Raw genomic sequence first — 18,117 nt, forward strand, 5'->3', positions numbered from 1 at the left:
CAGTTTAAATAATAGTAGTGTTGTGTTGTGTTTTTGTGCGTTTTTTTAATAAGTGCATGTTTTAGAGTTATTGAAGTTGACACACAACCTCGTGGTTGTGATTCCTGACTGATGCGTGTCACAACGCTCTGGTATGTTTTGTTTATTTTAACCTAGTTTGTAATTATGTTTTAGGTGTGTTATGTGTAATATTTGCCTAAAGAAGAGATCAGATTGCAGATCTCGATACGTAGTGTTACCGACTTTTTGTATCACTGAACGATAGCAAGTATCCGGAAAATTCCTGTTTCTTTAACAGGAGTTCAATGACATACACACGCACACAAGAATATATATATATATATATATATATATATATATATATATATATATATATATATGAATATACAATTTTAAGTAATGTTTAAAACACGAAACTTTTATGGAAATAATGCTTAGTAGCATCGGGGAGGTTATTTTGATTAGGAATAAACAAGGAAACGTGTTCAATTCATTAAATTTAAGTAACATTTATAACAGTTAACTCACCTAAACTTCACGTTTTACACAAAAGTTATTACAATCATTTTTTAAAGAACTATTTTGTGTGTTACATATATATTATTTGATTTTGTTGTTAAAATATATTTCATTATCTTTTCTGGGATAGAAATTTGACAGTAGAAATGCGTCATGGGTGCATATGGAAACTCCACATAACAGATTATATAGTGCTTTTGTACAGCCTTCTATTTATATATGAGCAGAAAGGTAGGTCACAGTGGGGTGTATTTGTGAATAGCAACTAATTTTCAAATATTTTTAATAAATTATGGTACGAAAGTAAAACTTGTTGTCTGTTATTTCCAGTTTTGAACAGAAATGACAACAGTCCTATGCTAATAGATCCTACTTTACGCCTCAAAATATCGCAAGTTGTTCCAAGAGGGACCTTTGTCGGTAGAATCTTGGTACGGGATGAGGATGGAGACCAGTTAAACTTCAGGATGACCTCACAAGAAGAACAGGTCAGAAGAGCACTTGCGTTGGAGAGAAATACAGGTACCTACGCCATTTAAAATTAATAATTAACAAATAATTTACATTACATAGAATCCTACATAGAATTCCGTAGCCTGATACATCATGTAAACCCTAAGTTCAATAACTCTCGTGTACCCAACTTGTTTGATCTCAATTCTTTTTGTAAGAAATGCTCATTGTGTTTTGGATACTTTTTATTACCTGATATAAAGATTTGTTATTTATGACTCTCGAGTTATTTCGGTGTTGTTTATCTAGCTCAACATCTTAATTAAGATTTGTCTATGAAGTTTTAAATTTTAATGTCTGTGCTCCGATAGGTATAATGTCATCATCGAAAAATGGTTTACCATTGTATCAACTTAACTTAAATAAAATCTTACATTAAGTGAAGGAAAATAACTCTTTTATTGTATGTAGTTACATTTATAATATATAACATAATGTAAATATAGACATTGCAATATGTTTAATTAATATTGTGTAATATGTTTCACTAATAGTACGATCTGCACTTGTTTTCCTTTATATTGAAAATTATAGTTTTAAATGTTATTGGATATGAAATAAGAAAATACGACTTCATTATTATATTAATAGGAGGCAATTTAAAGAACATCTAAGATTAATATGAGCAATCATTTCAAAATGTTACTTAAGGAATTTTTACTTTTGTAAGGATAGACTAATACAAATATCTGGTTTTTCATAGTAACTCCTTTACTTTATAGTATAATTTCATTATAGAAACATTTATCTAATATAAAGTCATTCAGCTTTTGGAATATTTAGATTTTAAATATTTCGATAATTCGAGTCTAAATTTTTACTTTTTATTTACCTAACATATACTTGGACATATACTTTGTTACATGGACGTTTATGTAGTGTATTAGAGGAACTAAGAGTAGATATGAATGTAAGGGTTCTAGACCACTTTTGGGACAGACAGAAAATCAAGGGAAAATACTGTTTAAAGGACAATAAACGAATCTGTAAAATCAAACAGTAAGGGGTTCCTAGACCACTTTTGGGACAGTCAGAAAATCAATGTAAAATACTGTCCATTGAACAATAAAAAAATCTAAGAAATCTAACAGGAAACCACGAATGTAAAATACTGTCCATTGAACCATAAACAAATCTAAGAAATCTAACAGGAAACCACGAATGGAAAATAACCGAATCTTTAGCTGTTTACTGTTCATTGTAGGCTTCTAATTTCTTAAGCTATTTTAATGAAAAAATCCAGAAATCTTCGAAATCTTTATTCTACAAAGTTAATTGTAACACAGTCTTTATCTTTAATAGTCTTCTTTCCAGTAACAACCAAGTGCAATTTTTCATTTTTATTCAATTCTTTAATCTTTTTTTCATCCAAAACAGTCAAAAATCTGTTCGATAAGTGTACTTTATAATCTTCCAACTCGGCAATTATTGTAAACCCGAATTTATCTTTCATTTTCTCCAGATTCAAAATTTTGTATTTCTTATTTTCTTCTAATTCTATTAATCTCTTGTATTCTTTGAACTTTAAATCACCATCCTTATTCAACTCTTGTAACAGCGCCATTTACATAGAAAAAAATTAATACTTCTACACTTTTAAGGTGAAAAATCAAAACTATACTTCCAAAATACACAAAAAACCGGGGTTTTGACCCTAAAAACACGGTTTTTAGGGTCAAAACCACAGCTCTTAAGGTGCATATACTAGAGTTTTTTGAAAAATCCTGAAAATCTACTGAATTTCTCTAATTATTGCGAATTTTAGCTTTAAAGTTGATAATGTGAACGATATTTCTCGAAAATTCTGTTGTAAATATATTAAAATCTTAATGAAAAATCTTGGAAAAGTTAAAGAAAAAAATATTGAAAAAATAGTATTATAGAATTTAAATTACCCCCTACAAACCAATATAGTAATAAAAGTACTTTTATTACTATAACTATACTATTTTTTCAATAATTTTAAGTCTTAGTTTACAGATTTTTCTATAATAAATAGAAGAATCTACAGCTGTTTTACTACAATTTGTGCTGATTTGTGTCAAAAATCACCACTTCTCAAAATTTTAGTTTACAAATTTTTGCTCTTTAAATATGGAGCGGAAAAAGATAGAGTGCCCATACTGCAAAAAAGATGTTTTTAAACATCATTTTACCAGGCATTATAAGTCAAAGAATCATCTGAAAAATAAAGATATTTATGAAAAAGAACTAAATTATTTGAAGACTTGGGCTAAAGAAAATCAAATTGCCGATCACCAAAACATGTATAATATAGAAAAATTGCGTGAACTAAAGAAAAATTTTAAGGAAAGTAAAAAAGATCTCAATCTATTTAAAGATGAAAAAATTCAATCAATCGCTGAGAAATTGTCCATTGAAACAAACGATAAAACTAAGTCTGAAATTATCGAAGAAATTGACAAAACTCTTAATGAGAAACCAGAAAATATCATTGATGTCGAAGTTTTATCCTCTATCCATGGTCTTTTCAAGCAATACATTTTAACGAATTTAAATGAAAATTTCATGTCAATTTACAAATATCTTTCTATTTTGCGTCCAGAAATTAAAAGTTTAATCGAAAAATTTCAAGAAACCGTTAAAAATATGAAGGGCTATCTCTCTTTAGAATGCGAATACGAACGTACTTTAGTGAACGGTGAAACACAAACTTGTCCAATGTACTTTACTATAAAAGCAGACGAAATCTTTGACATAAACGACTTTATTACTAAGCAATTTAATAAATTAACACATCGAGAACAGACAAATCATCCAAATCGAGGTTCTGGATGGACATTAAAACGCTGTAAACAACTGATTTTGAGCCTTAATAAACACGAATTTATGAACGCAGGATCATATATCGATTTACCAAAGAAAATCAAAGATAAGAAAGCTTGTATAAATATCAAAAATAAAGATGATTATTGCTTTATTTATTCTATCCGATGTGCTATTGAAAAACCAGAAACTCATGTAGACAGAGCAAAACAATATGAAAAATTTGTAAATGACGAGATATTTTCTGGGTTCGACTATCCTATGTCTTAAAAAGATATACAATTATTTGAAAAACGAAGCAGTAAAGCAAAGTATAATTATCCGAAAATGTCTGTAAATGTCTATAGTTTTGATGAAAAACTCAATATTGTTCCGTTGCAAATTTCAGAAATTTATGATGCCGAGTTAGAAATCGATTTATTGTATGTTAAACAAGATGACAAATCTCATTATGTTTTGATAACAGATTTAAACAAACTTGTATTTTCTCAGTTATCTAAGTGTAAAAATAAAAAATTTCTTTGTAGAAGATGTTTAAGCCATTTCTACAAATCTGGAGATTTAACAGATCATTTAGAAATTTGCAAGCAACACGAAGTTTGTAAGCCAATTATGCCGTTTCCAGGTCAAACAACATCATTTACTAATTATCAAAAGAAATTTTCTCATCCTTACGTTATTTATATGGATTTTGAAAGCATATTAGAGAAGATTCCCACATGCAAAAACAATCCGCAAAAATCGATCACAACCAAGATTCAGAAGCACATTCCATATGGTTTTACTCTATACTTAGTGTCTAATGTGACCAATCGTATGTACAAGCCGATATGTTATCGAGCAAAAAATGAAGAAGATTTGCCAAATGTTCCTGCAAAATTGTTTGAAGAACTTAATAAATTATCGAAATACATAGCTAAAAAGTATAATTCTAAGAATAAAATACCTATGAAATTGACCGAAGAAGAAGAAATTGCATATCAAAATTCAAATCTTTGCCATATTTGTGAATGTGAGGGTTTTGATAATCAAACAAGAAAAAAAGTACGAGATCATTGTCATTTAACAGGTAAATTTAGAGGTTCAGCTCATTTATCTTGTAACTTGAATCTCAAATTTCCTCAGAATATTCCAGTTTTCTGCCACAATATGTCATGTTACGACACTCATTTGTACATAAAAGAATTGGCTAAACAATATGGAAATGTTGATTTGATCGCAAACACCGATGAAAAATATATAAATTATTCAGTAAATTCAGGATATGGGTATGAGTTTGAAGATGATAAACCAAGAAAGTTCATCAAGTTTTCTTTCGTAGACACGTTCAGATTTATGGCATCGTCTATAGAAAAGTTAGCTAAAAACCTCAAAAAAGATGATTTCAAACATACAAATCATTTTATACAAGATGGTCTGAACGCAATTCTAGATAGACAACCAAATGACGAAGAAGAAATCTTTAAAATTCTATCTGGAAAAGGCATATTTCCTTACGAATTTATCGACAGTATTGAAAAACTTGATTACACAGAAGAATTGAGAATTCAAGATTTCTATTCACTTTTGACAGACGAGAGCATATCTGAGAAAGATTTTCAACACTACTTAAATGTATGGAACAAATTAAAAGTAAAAAATCTAGGAAATTACTCCGATCTCTATAACATTCAAGATGTTCTATTGCTCGCTGATATCTTTGAAAATTTTAGGAATATTTGTTTGAATTGCTATACACTCGATCCGGCACACTATCTAACAGCTCCCAGTCTCGCATGGGACGCAATGTTAAAATTAACGAAGATAGAATTACAATTAATTAGTGATTATAATATGTATTTGATGATCGAAAAAGGTATTCGCGGAGGCATTTCTCAGTGTATTAAACGATATGTGAAAGCAAATAACAAATATTTAAAAGATTTTGATAAGACAAAACCAGAAAGCTATCTGTTGTACGTCGATGCCAATAATCTTTATGGTTATGGTCTTATGCAAAAACTGCCGTTTAGTGATATCAAGTGGATGGATCCTAAAACGTATACAAAAGAAGAGTGGCAAGAAACAATTTTAGAACTCACTGGCGACGAAGATTATGGCTATATTCTCGAAGTCGATCTAGAATATCCGAAGAATTTACATGAAAATCATAAAGATTTGCCTCTTGCTCCAGAACATTATAACAACAAACTTTGCACAACTCTACTGGATAAAACTGAATATGTTGTTCATTCGAGAAATTTGAAATTCTATCTGGAACAAGGAATGGTGTTAAAACATGTGAATAGAGTTATCGCATTCGATCAGAAGCCTTTTATGAAAGATTACATTGATTTTAATACTAGTATGAGAACCAAAGCTACAAGCGACTTTGAGAAAGATTTTTACAAGCTGATGAACAACTCTGTTTTTGGAAAATCTATGGAAAATGTGAGAAACAGATGTGATATTAGACTAGGAAATGAAGAATTTTCAATGAAACAAGCTAAGAAAACAAATTTCAAATGCTTTAACATCTTTGACGACAACTGTATAGCGAGTCACATGTACAAACAAAAGGTTAAATTTAACAAACCGATTTACATAGGATTTTCAGTTCTCGACCTCTCAAAATTGCTAATGTACGAGTTTTATTACAACAAATTAAAGAAGTTTGATCCAGATTTGAATCTGTGTTACATGGATACAGACAGTTATTTCCTAGAATTGAAACGAGATCCTTTTAAAATTATTAAAGAAAATATAGAGGACTTTGATACGAGCGATTATCCAAAAGATCATGAATGTTTCACTACTAAAAATAAGAAGGTAATAGGGAAATTCAAAGACGAACTAAATAGCGAGATATTAGAAGAATTTTGTGGTTTAAGATCAAAGATGTACTCGTACAAATATCTAGATAAAAACCCAGTTAGGTGTAAAGGAATTAAGAGAAGCGTTGTAAATAAAACAATAAATATCGAAAACTTGAAGAGATGTTTGTTCGAAGATAAAGAAGAATTTAGGGAGATGACTGTAATAAAAAGCTATAAACATGAATTGTACACAGTTACCATAAACAAGCTGGCACTGAACGCTAAAGATGATAAGAGAATCGTTCTAGAAAATAAGATCGATACAGTACCTTATGGCTATAAAAATGAAGCAAAATCTGATATATTAGATGAGTTAAATAAACTTGGAAACTTTGACATGTAAATGGAAGATGATTTGATTCACTGCCACAAATGCAAGAAAAAAACGAAAAATATAGATTCTAAAATCGTTCAAACTCAAAACGGATTGTATAGAATTGCAGCAAAATGTTCAAAATGTAAGACAAATAAGAGTAAATTTATAAAGAATCCAAATGAAAAACAAGTAAAGAAAGAATCTAAGACTAAAGATGAGATAGAGATTGAAGCTCGAGAAATTCATGCACCAGTACGAAAAAAGTTTAAAAAGAGAAAAATTATAACATTAGGAATTGACGATTTATGGGCAGCAGATTTAGTTATAATGTCTAACTATTCAGATCAAAATGATGGATTTAAGTATATGTTAAATGTTATTGATACTTTCTCAAAATATGCTTGGTCAAGAGCTATCAAAAGAAAAAACGGTAAAGATGTTTCAAAAGCCTTCGAAGATATAGTAAAAGACGCGATAAAGATCAATCACAAACCGCCAAATCTACTTCATACAGATAAGGGTTTAGAGTTTAAAAATAAAGAATTTAACGAAGTTTTGAGAAAATACAACATTAAGATTTATCATACTGAAAACGAAGAGAAATCAAGTATTGTAGAGAGATATAACAGAACTCAAAATGAGAGAATGAAAGTAATTTTTGAGATTAATAAAAACTTTAAATGGATCGATATTCTTCAAAAAATCGTAAACAATTATAACGATACAGTTCACAGCACAATCAAAATGAAGCCCAAAGACGTAGATAAGGATGCAGAAAAGGAGTTATTAGAGACCGTTTTCAAGTATGTTCCACCAGAAATTCACACGAAAACTAAATTTAAAGTCAATGATCATGTAAGAATTGTTAGTAAAAAACAAACATTTTCGAACAAATATAAGAACAATTGGTCAAGAGAAATCTTTGTGATTTATCAAATTAATAACACAGATCCTGTAACTTATAGTATAAAAGATTTAAATAATGAAGAAATAACCGGAAAGTTTTATGAATATGAATTGAGAAAGTCAAAGATTTTTTCTATATAAATGGAGTCTCAAAAGAAATGTATAAAGTGTCAGGAATTTAAAGATTTTGAAGAATTTCATAAAGATAAGCTTAGAAAAGATGGATTATACTATTATTGTAAGGATTGTCGTAAAAAATATGCAAGAGAATTATACGATAAAATGGAAAAATTAACTTTGGAAGAGAAAGAGTGTCACATTTGTAAAGAAATTAAGAATATTTCTGAATTTTACAATCGACATTATAGTAAAGATAGAAAGAAAGCTTATTGTAAGGCTTGTGAAAAAATATATAGAAAAGAATTATATGATAAAATGGAAAAATTAACTTTAGAAGAGAAAGAAGAATGCACACGCTGTAAAATAGTTAAGAATATTTCTGAATTTAACAATTGGCATTATAGTAAAGATAAAAAACAAGCATATTGTAAAGAATGTATTAGAGAAATCTTTGCTGGACCAGTTCATTGCGTATGCGGAAGGGAAATTCAACAATTCTATAGTCTTAAAAGACATTTACAAACAAAATATCATAATTCGAGAGTTTAACATTTTCATCGTGTAATTTAGATATTCTATAAATCAGTCGAGATTCTGCCATATTTGTAGTAAAATGATTTCCGTTGTATAAAATATTCAAAGATTCTTTCATTTGGTTATACAGATTGATAGAATTTGGTTCGTCATCAATGAACAAAATCTCTAATTCAGGATAATTTATTTTTAGATGTTTTAATCGGTTTGGTATTTCTCGTTTCTGAGCTCTGATAACGTAATAAGGCCATTCCCACATGTGATTCTTCTTAATTAACACAAAAACATGGTGTTTTTTCTTATCAAAATCTTTACAAACAAGATCTGGTTTCATTAACTCCATTCGCAATTCTTGATTCTCTATTTTCAATGATTTCATTTCATCTTTAATTTGTAACTGTTTTATTTCATCTTTTAACTGCTTATTTTCGTTTTTGAGTTTGTACTCACCATATTTTCTAATGGAAGGTAATACTTCTTTCGTAACCCAATTTTTAAACAATTTCGCTTCTGGTTTATGCGATCTCAAAATTAAAGAATAAAGTCCAGATTCATTAACGAAAACAGTGTTATTTTGGAAGTTTGAAGGTAAGCTATTTATAGCCCCCCTTATATTTAGATTAAAATAGAAGTTTTTATCATCTTCGTCAACGTTTATTCTGATCGTTTGCATAGTATTTTCATATTCTAGAATTTTTGCTACGTCTTTAGTCTTAAACCAGATCACATTGTTTTCGTCAACAATCGTAAAGATATGTTTGTTATTGAATTTTAGTTGATTATTGAGTAGGTCTACAACTGACTCCATTTAGATAGAAATAAAATTTAACTAGTAATTTTTATTTTGAGTGTAAAGTCCAGATTCATTGATAAAAACAGTGTTTTTTTGTAAGAGTCGCGATTCGATACCCTTGTCAGAATCTATGTTTTCAAAGCTTTTTTTGTATTTTTCTTTAACATTGTCTTTATTCGTATTTTTTGTGAATATTTGTGAGGTGGCCCTAGAGGGCTACCTTATCTTTTAGATAAAAGTATTGGTATTTATCATCATTATCAACTCGTTTTGAAAGTTTGAAGGTAAGAACGATTCGTTCCCCCCTTGATTCATCATTCTTTCGACAATCTTAAATATATTGTTGTTTTACTCTCATTATTTAATAGATTTCCTTCAGAGTCTTGAATAGTCAGAACGATTTTTTGAATTCTTTTAATATTTTTTCTAATTGGAATATAATCGATTTCATTCGGTTTTTCACTGATTTTTGATCCATAAGCAACATTTGGGAAAAAAGTGTACAAAATTTCAGATTCTTTGTGTAAATGTTCGGTATGATTTTCAAAACTAGGTTCAACGAGATTGCAGTGCACTTCAATTACATCGAAAGGTCTAAATTTTGGCGTTTTATTTCCTAAATATACCTGATTTGGCTCAATAGTTTCTTGAACAAACCCTAACAAATCTACAATAATTGCTGAAAACATTATTCTTACTGGTGATTTTATTTGAATTTTATTAGAGAGATAATTTTTTTGCATTTCAAACTTGTTTTCGTCAAAGTTTAAAGATTTATCTGATTGTTTGAATGTTTTTAGATAATTTTTAAGGGAATTTTTAATTTGATCGAAAGTATAATATCCTTTGTTTAAACCATAATATTTTGTTATGTTCTTCTCACTAAATCCTATACAATAACGAGAACTTTCACTAATATTTATTACAAAATTGTCAGAATAAAAACCGCTTAAACCGATAAAATAATTTGATTCTTCCTCTAAGTGTATAGGATGTTCCAAGTTTAAAACTAATTTAGAGCTTTCTGAAGTCAACTTGAACAGCTTCATTTTCGCAAGCGTTGCTTCAAGATGAAAATCTTCTATTTAAATGGAGAAATTTTTAAAGCAAAAAGATCAGATAAAACTTCAAACGTTTGAAGAAAATAAGAAAGATCAACCAATCAGATTGTTAATTGTTGGTTCAAGTGGATGTGGAAAAAACAACTTTATTATTGAATTTTATCTACAATAGGTTGATTCCTTATTCCAATTTGTATGTTTTTAGTAAATCTTTAGAACAAGACGCTTATAAAAAATTGCAAGAGAGATTTGAAAATATTGAGAAAAACTTAAGCAAAAAGGTATCACATTTTTATAATGCCTCTGAGGACATAGTTCCATTAAGCGAGTGTAAACCCAATTCGTTAATCGTTTTTGATGATTGTATTTTGGAAAATCAGGACGTTATTAAGGAATATTTCGTTATGTCTCGTCACAAAAACATATCTTGTATCTATCTTTCCCAATGCTTTTCAAAGGTTGATAAACAAGTTATTAGAAATAATTTGAATATGTTGTGTGTTTTTAAGCAAGACGATCACTATTCGAGAAAGATTTACGACAATTATGTGGGATCTGATATGAGTTTTAACCAATTTAATGAGCTGTGTGATAAAATTTGGAAGGAAGACTATGGATTTTTAACTATTAATTTAACTTTGAAGCCTAAAAATGGTAAATATTTGAATAAATTTTCTAATATAAATGCTGCTCAGTGGTCTGGCAAATCTACTTGATAAAATATTTGTTACAATTATTTTTACATTATCTTTACTTTTTATTTACATTATGAAAACAACTGAAAAACGGTAAATCTGTTCACGTTTTACGTTCCACGTTCACGTTTACGTTCCACGTTCACGTTTTTTACGTTCCACGTTCACGTTTTACGTTCCACGTTTCGTGTTCCACGTTTCAAAATTTTCCTAAATAAATGGTGAACGTAACTTCTGAAGAAGCGAAAAAACTTGATCAAATCGAAAAGAAATTAATCAAAGAATTTAAAGAACAGATTCGAATTGATGAAGAAGAACAAGAACTTATTCAAAAAAATAATCAACCTGTAACTTCTGCAATAAAAAATGTTGAGGGCAAAATTGAAAATGTTTTAAGCGATAATCAAAATTTAATGAATTTGGTTCCAGTTGTACGACAATTTGCCGATATTTCGATTCCAGAATCTGAGTTTGAATTGCCAAAATTACCATCTTCAACACCATTTAGACCTCGAATCATTGAAGACTCTACCATAGTTGAACCAATAAGTCCTGGAACAACGGATATAATAATTGGTGAAATTGGTAAAAAATTTCTTCCTAGAGCGAAGGATGATAAATTTGGTTTGTATTGGGATAGAAAAAAGAAAAGTTTTATGATTGGAAATTTACCCGTTAATTTTGAACAAAATGATATAATTATTAATGAAAAAATGTACGAAGGTACTCAAGGTTTATGGAGATTATTAACAGACAATGACGTTCCAAAAGATAATTTATATTCTGAAGAAGATTTGAAAAAGTATACAGAAATTTTATGGGAATCTGACTCAATTTACAAAAATAATGATCCATCTACTAAGAAGCCTAAGTCAAGTAGAGGTAAAAAATATATCAATTTGATTAAACCAATTTGGGAAAAACGAATCGAAGGATCAGGTGTAAGAAAATACAATGATAATAAGATTGAGTACAGATATATCGACGATTTGACAAAACTCGATGGAATTATTAATTATATTTATGCTCAAGAGAAGGCTGGAAACAACAATTTTTTGAACGAAAAGAAAGCGATTAAAGATTTTATTTCGAACAAACTTGATGAATTGATTGAAAAACCTGATGGAATTAAATATTTAAAGCGAGTTTTGCCAGCAATAAGTTCATCTATGATTGAAGGTAGCGGACTTTTGAATGATTTTATCAACAATTTACCTTTTGAATTACACGTACCAACTTATCAGTATCTGGGGCCTGGCACAAAACTCGAAAAAAGACTACAAAGAGGAGATCCTGGTATAAATAAATTAGATCAAGCTGCTATGGAACACGATATTTTTTATGCAAAACATAGTGACACAAATTCCAGACATATAGCAGATAAAGTTTTGCAAGATAAGGCAATGGATAGATTTTTATCAAAAGATGCTAGTTTAGGTGAAAGATTTGTTGCACTTCCAACAGTTGGAGCAATGTTTTTGAAGAGAAAACTAGGAATGGGAATTGAAGAGAAACTTGAAAATTTTAAACTATATTAAATGGAGGTGAACGTAAATTTCAGCAAAAATCAGAAAGAAAAAAATAAAATCCGCTTTTAAGAAAAAAATACCCGTTAGTATTCAATTTAAAATAGATCAACTAAAAAATGGCGAAGATAAGATATTTTTTAACAAATAGACAATACAATAAACTCGAAAAACATAAGAAAAACAATAAAGGAACCAGAATAGAATTTTCTTATAATCAGTTGAAAGAACTTAAAAATGGTGGACTTTTGAAAGATTTATTAGATTTTGGAGAAAATATTCCAGTTGTTAAAAATGTTGTTCCTTATTGTTCGTAAAGCTGCTCCAATCGTTAAAAAAGATGTGATTCCTATTGTTCGAAACATTTTAAATTGGTTAGATAAAGAGTTGGAAGATGTTACAGGATCTGGATTAGATGAAAAAACTTTGAATTACGTGAAATCAAAACATTAAAAAAAAATTTGAACCCTTAACATTCGGAGAATTGGAAGAAATCTGCAAAAATATTAAACATTTTAGAGGAATTTTCATGAGAGATACATTACCCGAAAAAAGTTAAGAAATTTGAATGTGGAATTGTGAATTTAGACTCGATTTTGGTGGAGTGGAACGCATTGGGTTTGTTATTATAAAATGATAAAAATGCATGTCATTTTGATTCGTATGGAAGAATTGAGGACAAACCACCTATAGAATTGATCAAATATTTGAAAAAAATCAAGCGTCTACTACAATGACTCTCAGATTCAAGACTATAAAGATCCCCCAATTTGTGGACATTTGTGTGTTTTTGTTTTGAAATGAACTGAGTAATGGTAAAGATTTTTAAAGAAGTTGTTAACAAATTATTGCTTAATAAATATGGATTCACAAAATATTTTTGACGTATTTGGTACACAAATTATTCAAAATGTAGATAATAGTTTTGAATTTTGATAGTTTGAGAAATGAGTTTGATAACAAGTTAGAAAATTTATTACAAAACCTTCCAGATTCAGATATGTTTGCTGTCGAGATTGAAGATTTTAAAAGCAGAATATGATAACAAACTTGCAAATTTCATGAGTTCAAATGAAGTTGCTGATAAAATAAAAACATTGGAAAAAGAAGTTGATGATGGTGTAAAAAAATTATTTACCAATTTAATGTTCACATCGAAAAAAGCTGATGAAATTTACTGAAGCGATCAAAGTTGAAAAGAATTATGTTAGTTTGGCTAATAAGAAAAGAATTGTCGGTGTTCGACCTGGTATTGACAAACATGATGTTGTTGTTAAAGAACAAATTTTAAAACCTCTAAAATTATCAGAAAACATCGATATTGTTGATTTACATGATCCGAATGTTTAAAAAAATGCCTTAGATTTTAAAGGAAAAAAGAATTAGCGGTGTTAGTAAAGGAATTAATCCATTTGATGTTGTTGTAATGATTCCAATTAGAAGATCCTATTAAAATGTTTAATGAACTAAAACAAAATTATGAGAATCATAAACAGCATGTTAAAGATTTTACAACAGAAGTCTATGACAAGTTAGAAGCCAGAAATAGAAGATCAGTAGACGATGTTGGTGAAATTAATGAAAAACTTACTAATTTTAAAGAGTCTTTTGATAAGTTTAGTTTAGATGCTACGAAAACTTTTGAGAATATTGGTCATAAATTTGTTGAATACAATGATTCTTATGCTGTCAAAATTTCAAAAATTACAAGAAAAACTTAATAATATGGAGGAAGATCATACTGAAATAGGTATTCGTGTAGGGTTTTATGCATGATAAAATTTCCTTATATAAATGGCGCTCATATACTGTGTGAGGTGTAAGGCAAAAACTGAAACAAATGATATAAAATACTATGCCAAATATCAATGGAGTTAAGAGAATTTCTGGAAAATGTGCTGAATGTAACGCATAAAAAAGAGTCAATTTATAAAAACTTGAAATTTTTTTCTTAATAAATAGAGATGGCGGGACATTACAGTGCTTTCGATCTTTTTATAATGCAACACGAAAGAGATTTGAAAAAAGAACATTGGGATGACATTTCTCAAAAATATGAATTATCCGAAGATATGATGAGATTATACGTAAACAAATTGAATTGGTATAACATTGCAAAAATATCAAAATCTGTCCCCAGAGTTCATTCAAGAAAATATACATTATCAATTAAAAGATCATATGTCTGTTCTTTGCCTCTATCAACACTTGAGTATAAAGTTTTTGGATGAAAATAAAGATACAGTTGATTGGAACAATATTATAGATAGCGGTTACTATCCTGTGCAGATTTTATTGAAAATATGTGACCGAGATCGCAAAAAATTAAGGAAGAGAATCCTGAATATGACGAAGTAGATCATTAAAAATGACTCTAATTTGTATCTTTTCTTATAAAAACGTACATTAGATCGATGAAAAAATGATACACGATGTTTAAAATTTCTAAATTTTCTCTTATTAAATGGCGGACTACAGAAAATATGCTAGTGATATTGAAAGGGCGGAGTTTAAAAATTTCTATCCAATTAGTAAACAACATTTGAATGAACCGAATAAAAGAACTGAGTTTTTAATATTGATTTTGGAGATAACTTTTGCTCGTCTAACTTCCAGGTTTATATTTCTGGAACTTTAACAAAAACAAGATGGTCAAGCATATCTTGGAACTGATAATGTTAGATTAATCGGTAATTTTATACCGTTTTTATTTTCTAAGATTGAAGTAAGAAAACACAATAAATTGATAGAAGAAGTCGAAAAACTGTGGCCAATTAAGCACAATTAAAGGAACTATTTGTTATTCCAAAAGTGATGTATTTTCAAACAGTTTTGAATCAACTTTTAAATTTGGACAATTTGAAGCGGTCGGTGATTTAGCACATTTCGGCTTAGGATTTTTTGAAAATGTTACTATTCCGATCTATAAAGGAGGATTTTATCTAAGTTTTATAAGAGCAGAAGACGATGATGTGATTCTGAAGACTGCAACTGGAAATGTTATGCCTGTTGATGGCAAAATTACAATTAACGAGTTTTTCATTAGAGTTCCGATGATTGATTACAAAAACCACGAGTAAAATTAGGTTGATTGATGAAATTATAAAATCTCTCAAAACATCACGTTTAATTTTCTAGATTGGCAATGTATTGAACAAAAAGGTATTTCCGGAACAACTTATTCGTTCGATATCACAAATATTTATAGAAATATCTTCAATCCCAAGTTCGTTATCATAGGTTTTCAAACAGATAGACAGAATAATCAAGAAAAAAAAATCCTTCAAAGTTTGATAGTTTGGATGTAAAAAATATCAGAGTAAAATTGAACGGTTTCTTATTATCCAGATGAATTACAAAATTTAAACATTTCCGGAGGTCTTTTCAGAATCATGTATCAGATGTATCAAGATTTTAAGAAAGTTTACTACAAAAATATGGAAATGTATTACAACCCCAAAGAATTTATAGCAAATAGACCCATTTATGTCATTGATACAACAAAGAGTTTGACAAATATTTCTAGTTCAAAGAACGATATAATTATCAATATGGATTTTCAAAATGCTGTTACAAACGCGATTTGTTATGTGGTTGTGGTTTCTGAGAAATTTTTAGCCTATGATGTGATTAAGAACGATATTAGAGAAATTCAGTAGTTAATGATGTTCATATTGTTCTCTTTCATTCCTTCTAAAACTTTAAAAATATACTCTTTCGCTGATGAAAAATCTCGATTTCTTCCGTAATAATCTTTGTAATCATAGACAAAATATCCTAAATAGTTGAATAATAAAAATAAAATCATTTCTTTTTATCTCGGTAGTTTGAAATATAAACATAAACATTTGCGCTGAAAAAAATTTATATCTCGGCAGACTTAGTTCCATAGCTTCCATTTATTCTTTTTGTAAATGGAAGAGTATAATGCCAACTGTTACAAGTGTTATAATAGAGGAGAAGAAATTATTGATAAAAGATTAGTTTGTAGAGATTGTAATTTAATTTTGTATGAAAGACCTAAACCTAAGAAATTTCGAAATAAGCTAACACATTTGAATAATCTGCTTAGAAAATTACAATATGGAGATAAGAAGCAAACAAAATTTGTCTCAGAATTTAGAAAAAAGAACAAAAATTTTTACTTATCTCTTGGAACCGTTTGACAAAATTATTTTCCTTTTCAAAGAATACATTTAGGTTTGTAGGTTTAAATACACACGTTTATTATGAGAAGATTTTACCTATAATCTTTCACTATTTAGACATTGAATTTGACTACGATTTTAAACCTGAAATCTTTGATGATTTTATAGGACATTTGGAGAAAGTAAATGAAGAACCTCGTGAAAAGAATGCGGTTTTACTCACATTCTCCCCGACTTCTCGAGTGATTGTTAGCAAATTTCATTATTTCCGTTTATAGATTTTTTATTAAGATTTCTGGATTTTTTCATTAAAAACAGCTTATAAATGTAGAAGCAAGAAGCAAACATTGAACAGTAAAACAGCTAAAGATTCGGTTATTTAACATTCGTGATTTCTCAGATTTGTTTTTGGTTCAATGGACAGTATTTTACATTGATTTTCTGACTGTCCCAAAAGTGGTCTAGGGAACCCCTTACTGTTTGATTTTACAGATTCGTTTATTGTCCTTTAAACAGTATTTTCCCTTGATTTTCTGTCTGTCCCAAAAGTGGTCTAGAACCCTTACATTCATATCTACTACTAAGTCTATATATATAAAACACTAGTGGTAAATCTCTTGGTGACCTTCGCCCTATAAAGGATAATTGTAATTACTTACTATCAGTGATTAGTTGAAATAATTACGTTATTAAAAGCTTGTACATTTGTATTAATCCGGAACAATCATTGAGTAATTAGTTCAAAATCAGGAATTGCAATAATTTATTCCAGGTACTAGACTAATTAACTTATAATAACTTACATAATCCTTCAAAGGCAGTAATTACTGCTAGATTTTTAGAACCTCCCTATGGGATATGTGTTGCAAAATTAGCTTGCGAAACAAAGACTTTACGATAAAAGAACGTCAAACACAAAGGTTCACAGTTACAGCTATACTTAAAATTATAAATATGATTTTCAGATTCTGTGCAAATTCAACAGTCTTAATGATGGACACTGTATTACGGTATTTGTATGTTTTTGAAAAATGGTTTCAAATTAAATACAGTTCAAAAGAGTGCATACCGTAAGTTTCTAACATATAGAATTAAATAACGTAATAGCCCTCAAGACAGGTAGTACATAATATGTTACAACTGTACAGCTATAATATGTTGAGACTGCCGATGACCGAGCGGTCTAAGGCGTTGAACTTTGGGTCTGAGTTAGAGATAGCGCAGGTTCAAATCCATCAACCTCGTATTTTATCGACTTTCGCCTTTATTCTGTTTTATACTGGTAAATTGTGACTAAGATTATGTGAATAAGTTGTTCAATGATATAGTTATATGTACATTTAA

General features: G+C 29.1%; 1 protein-coding gene across 1 annotated transcript in view; it reads left to right on the forward strand.

Moving 5' to 3' along the window:
- The window catches only part of LOC124354021 (fat-like cadherin-related tumor suppressor homolog), a 120,878-nt gene that overhangs the window by 67,012 nt on the left and 35,749 nt on the right, over positions 1 to 18,117 (forward strand). Inside the window, exon 24 of the mRNA XM_046804148.1 lies at positions 850 to 1,041. Within this exon, the coding sequence (XP_046660104.1) occupies positions 850 to 1,041 (192 nt within the window). The remainder of the gene's footprint in view (positions 1 to 849; positions 1,042 to 18,117) is intronic.

The sequence above is a fragment of the Homalodisca vitripennis genome, chromosome 2, assembly GCF_021130785.1.
Source record: "Homalodisca vitripennis isolate AUS2020 chromosome 2, UT_GWSS_2.1, whole genome shotgun sequence".
NCBI classification, from domain to species: domain Eukaryota; kingdom Metazoa; phylum Arthropoda; class Insecta; order Hemiptera; family Cicadellidae; genus Homalodisca; species Homalodisca vitripennis.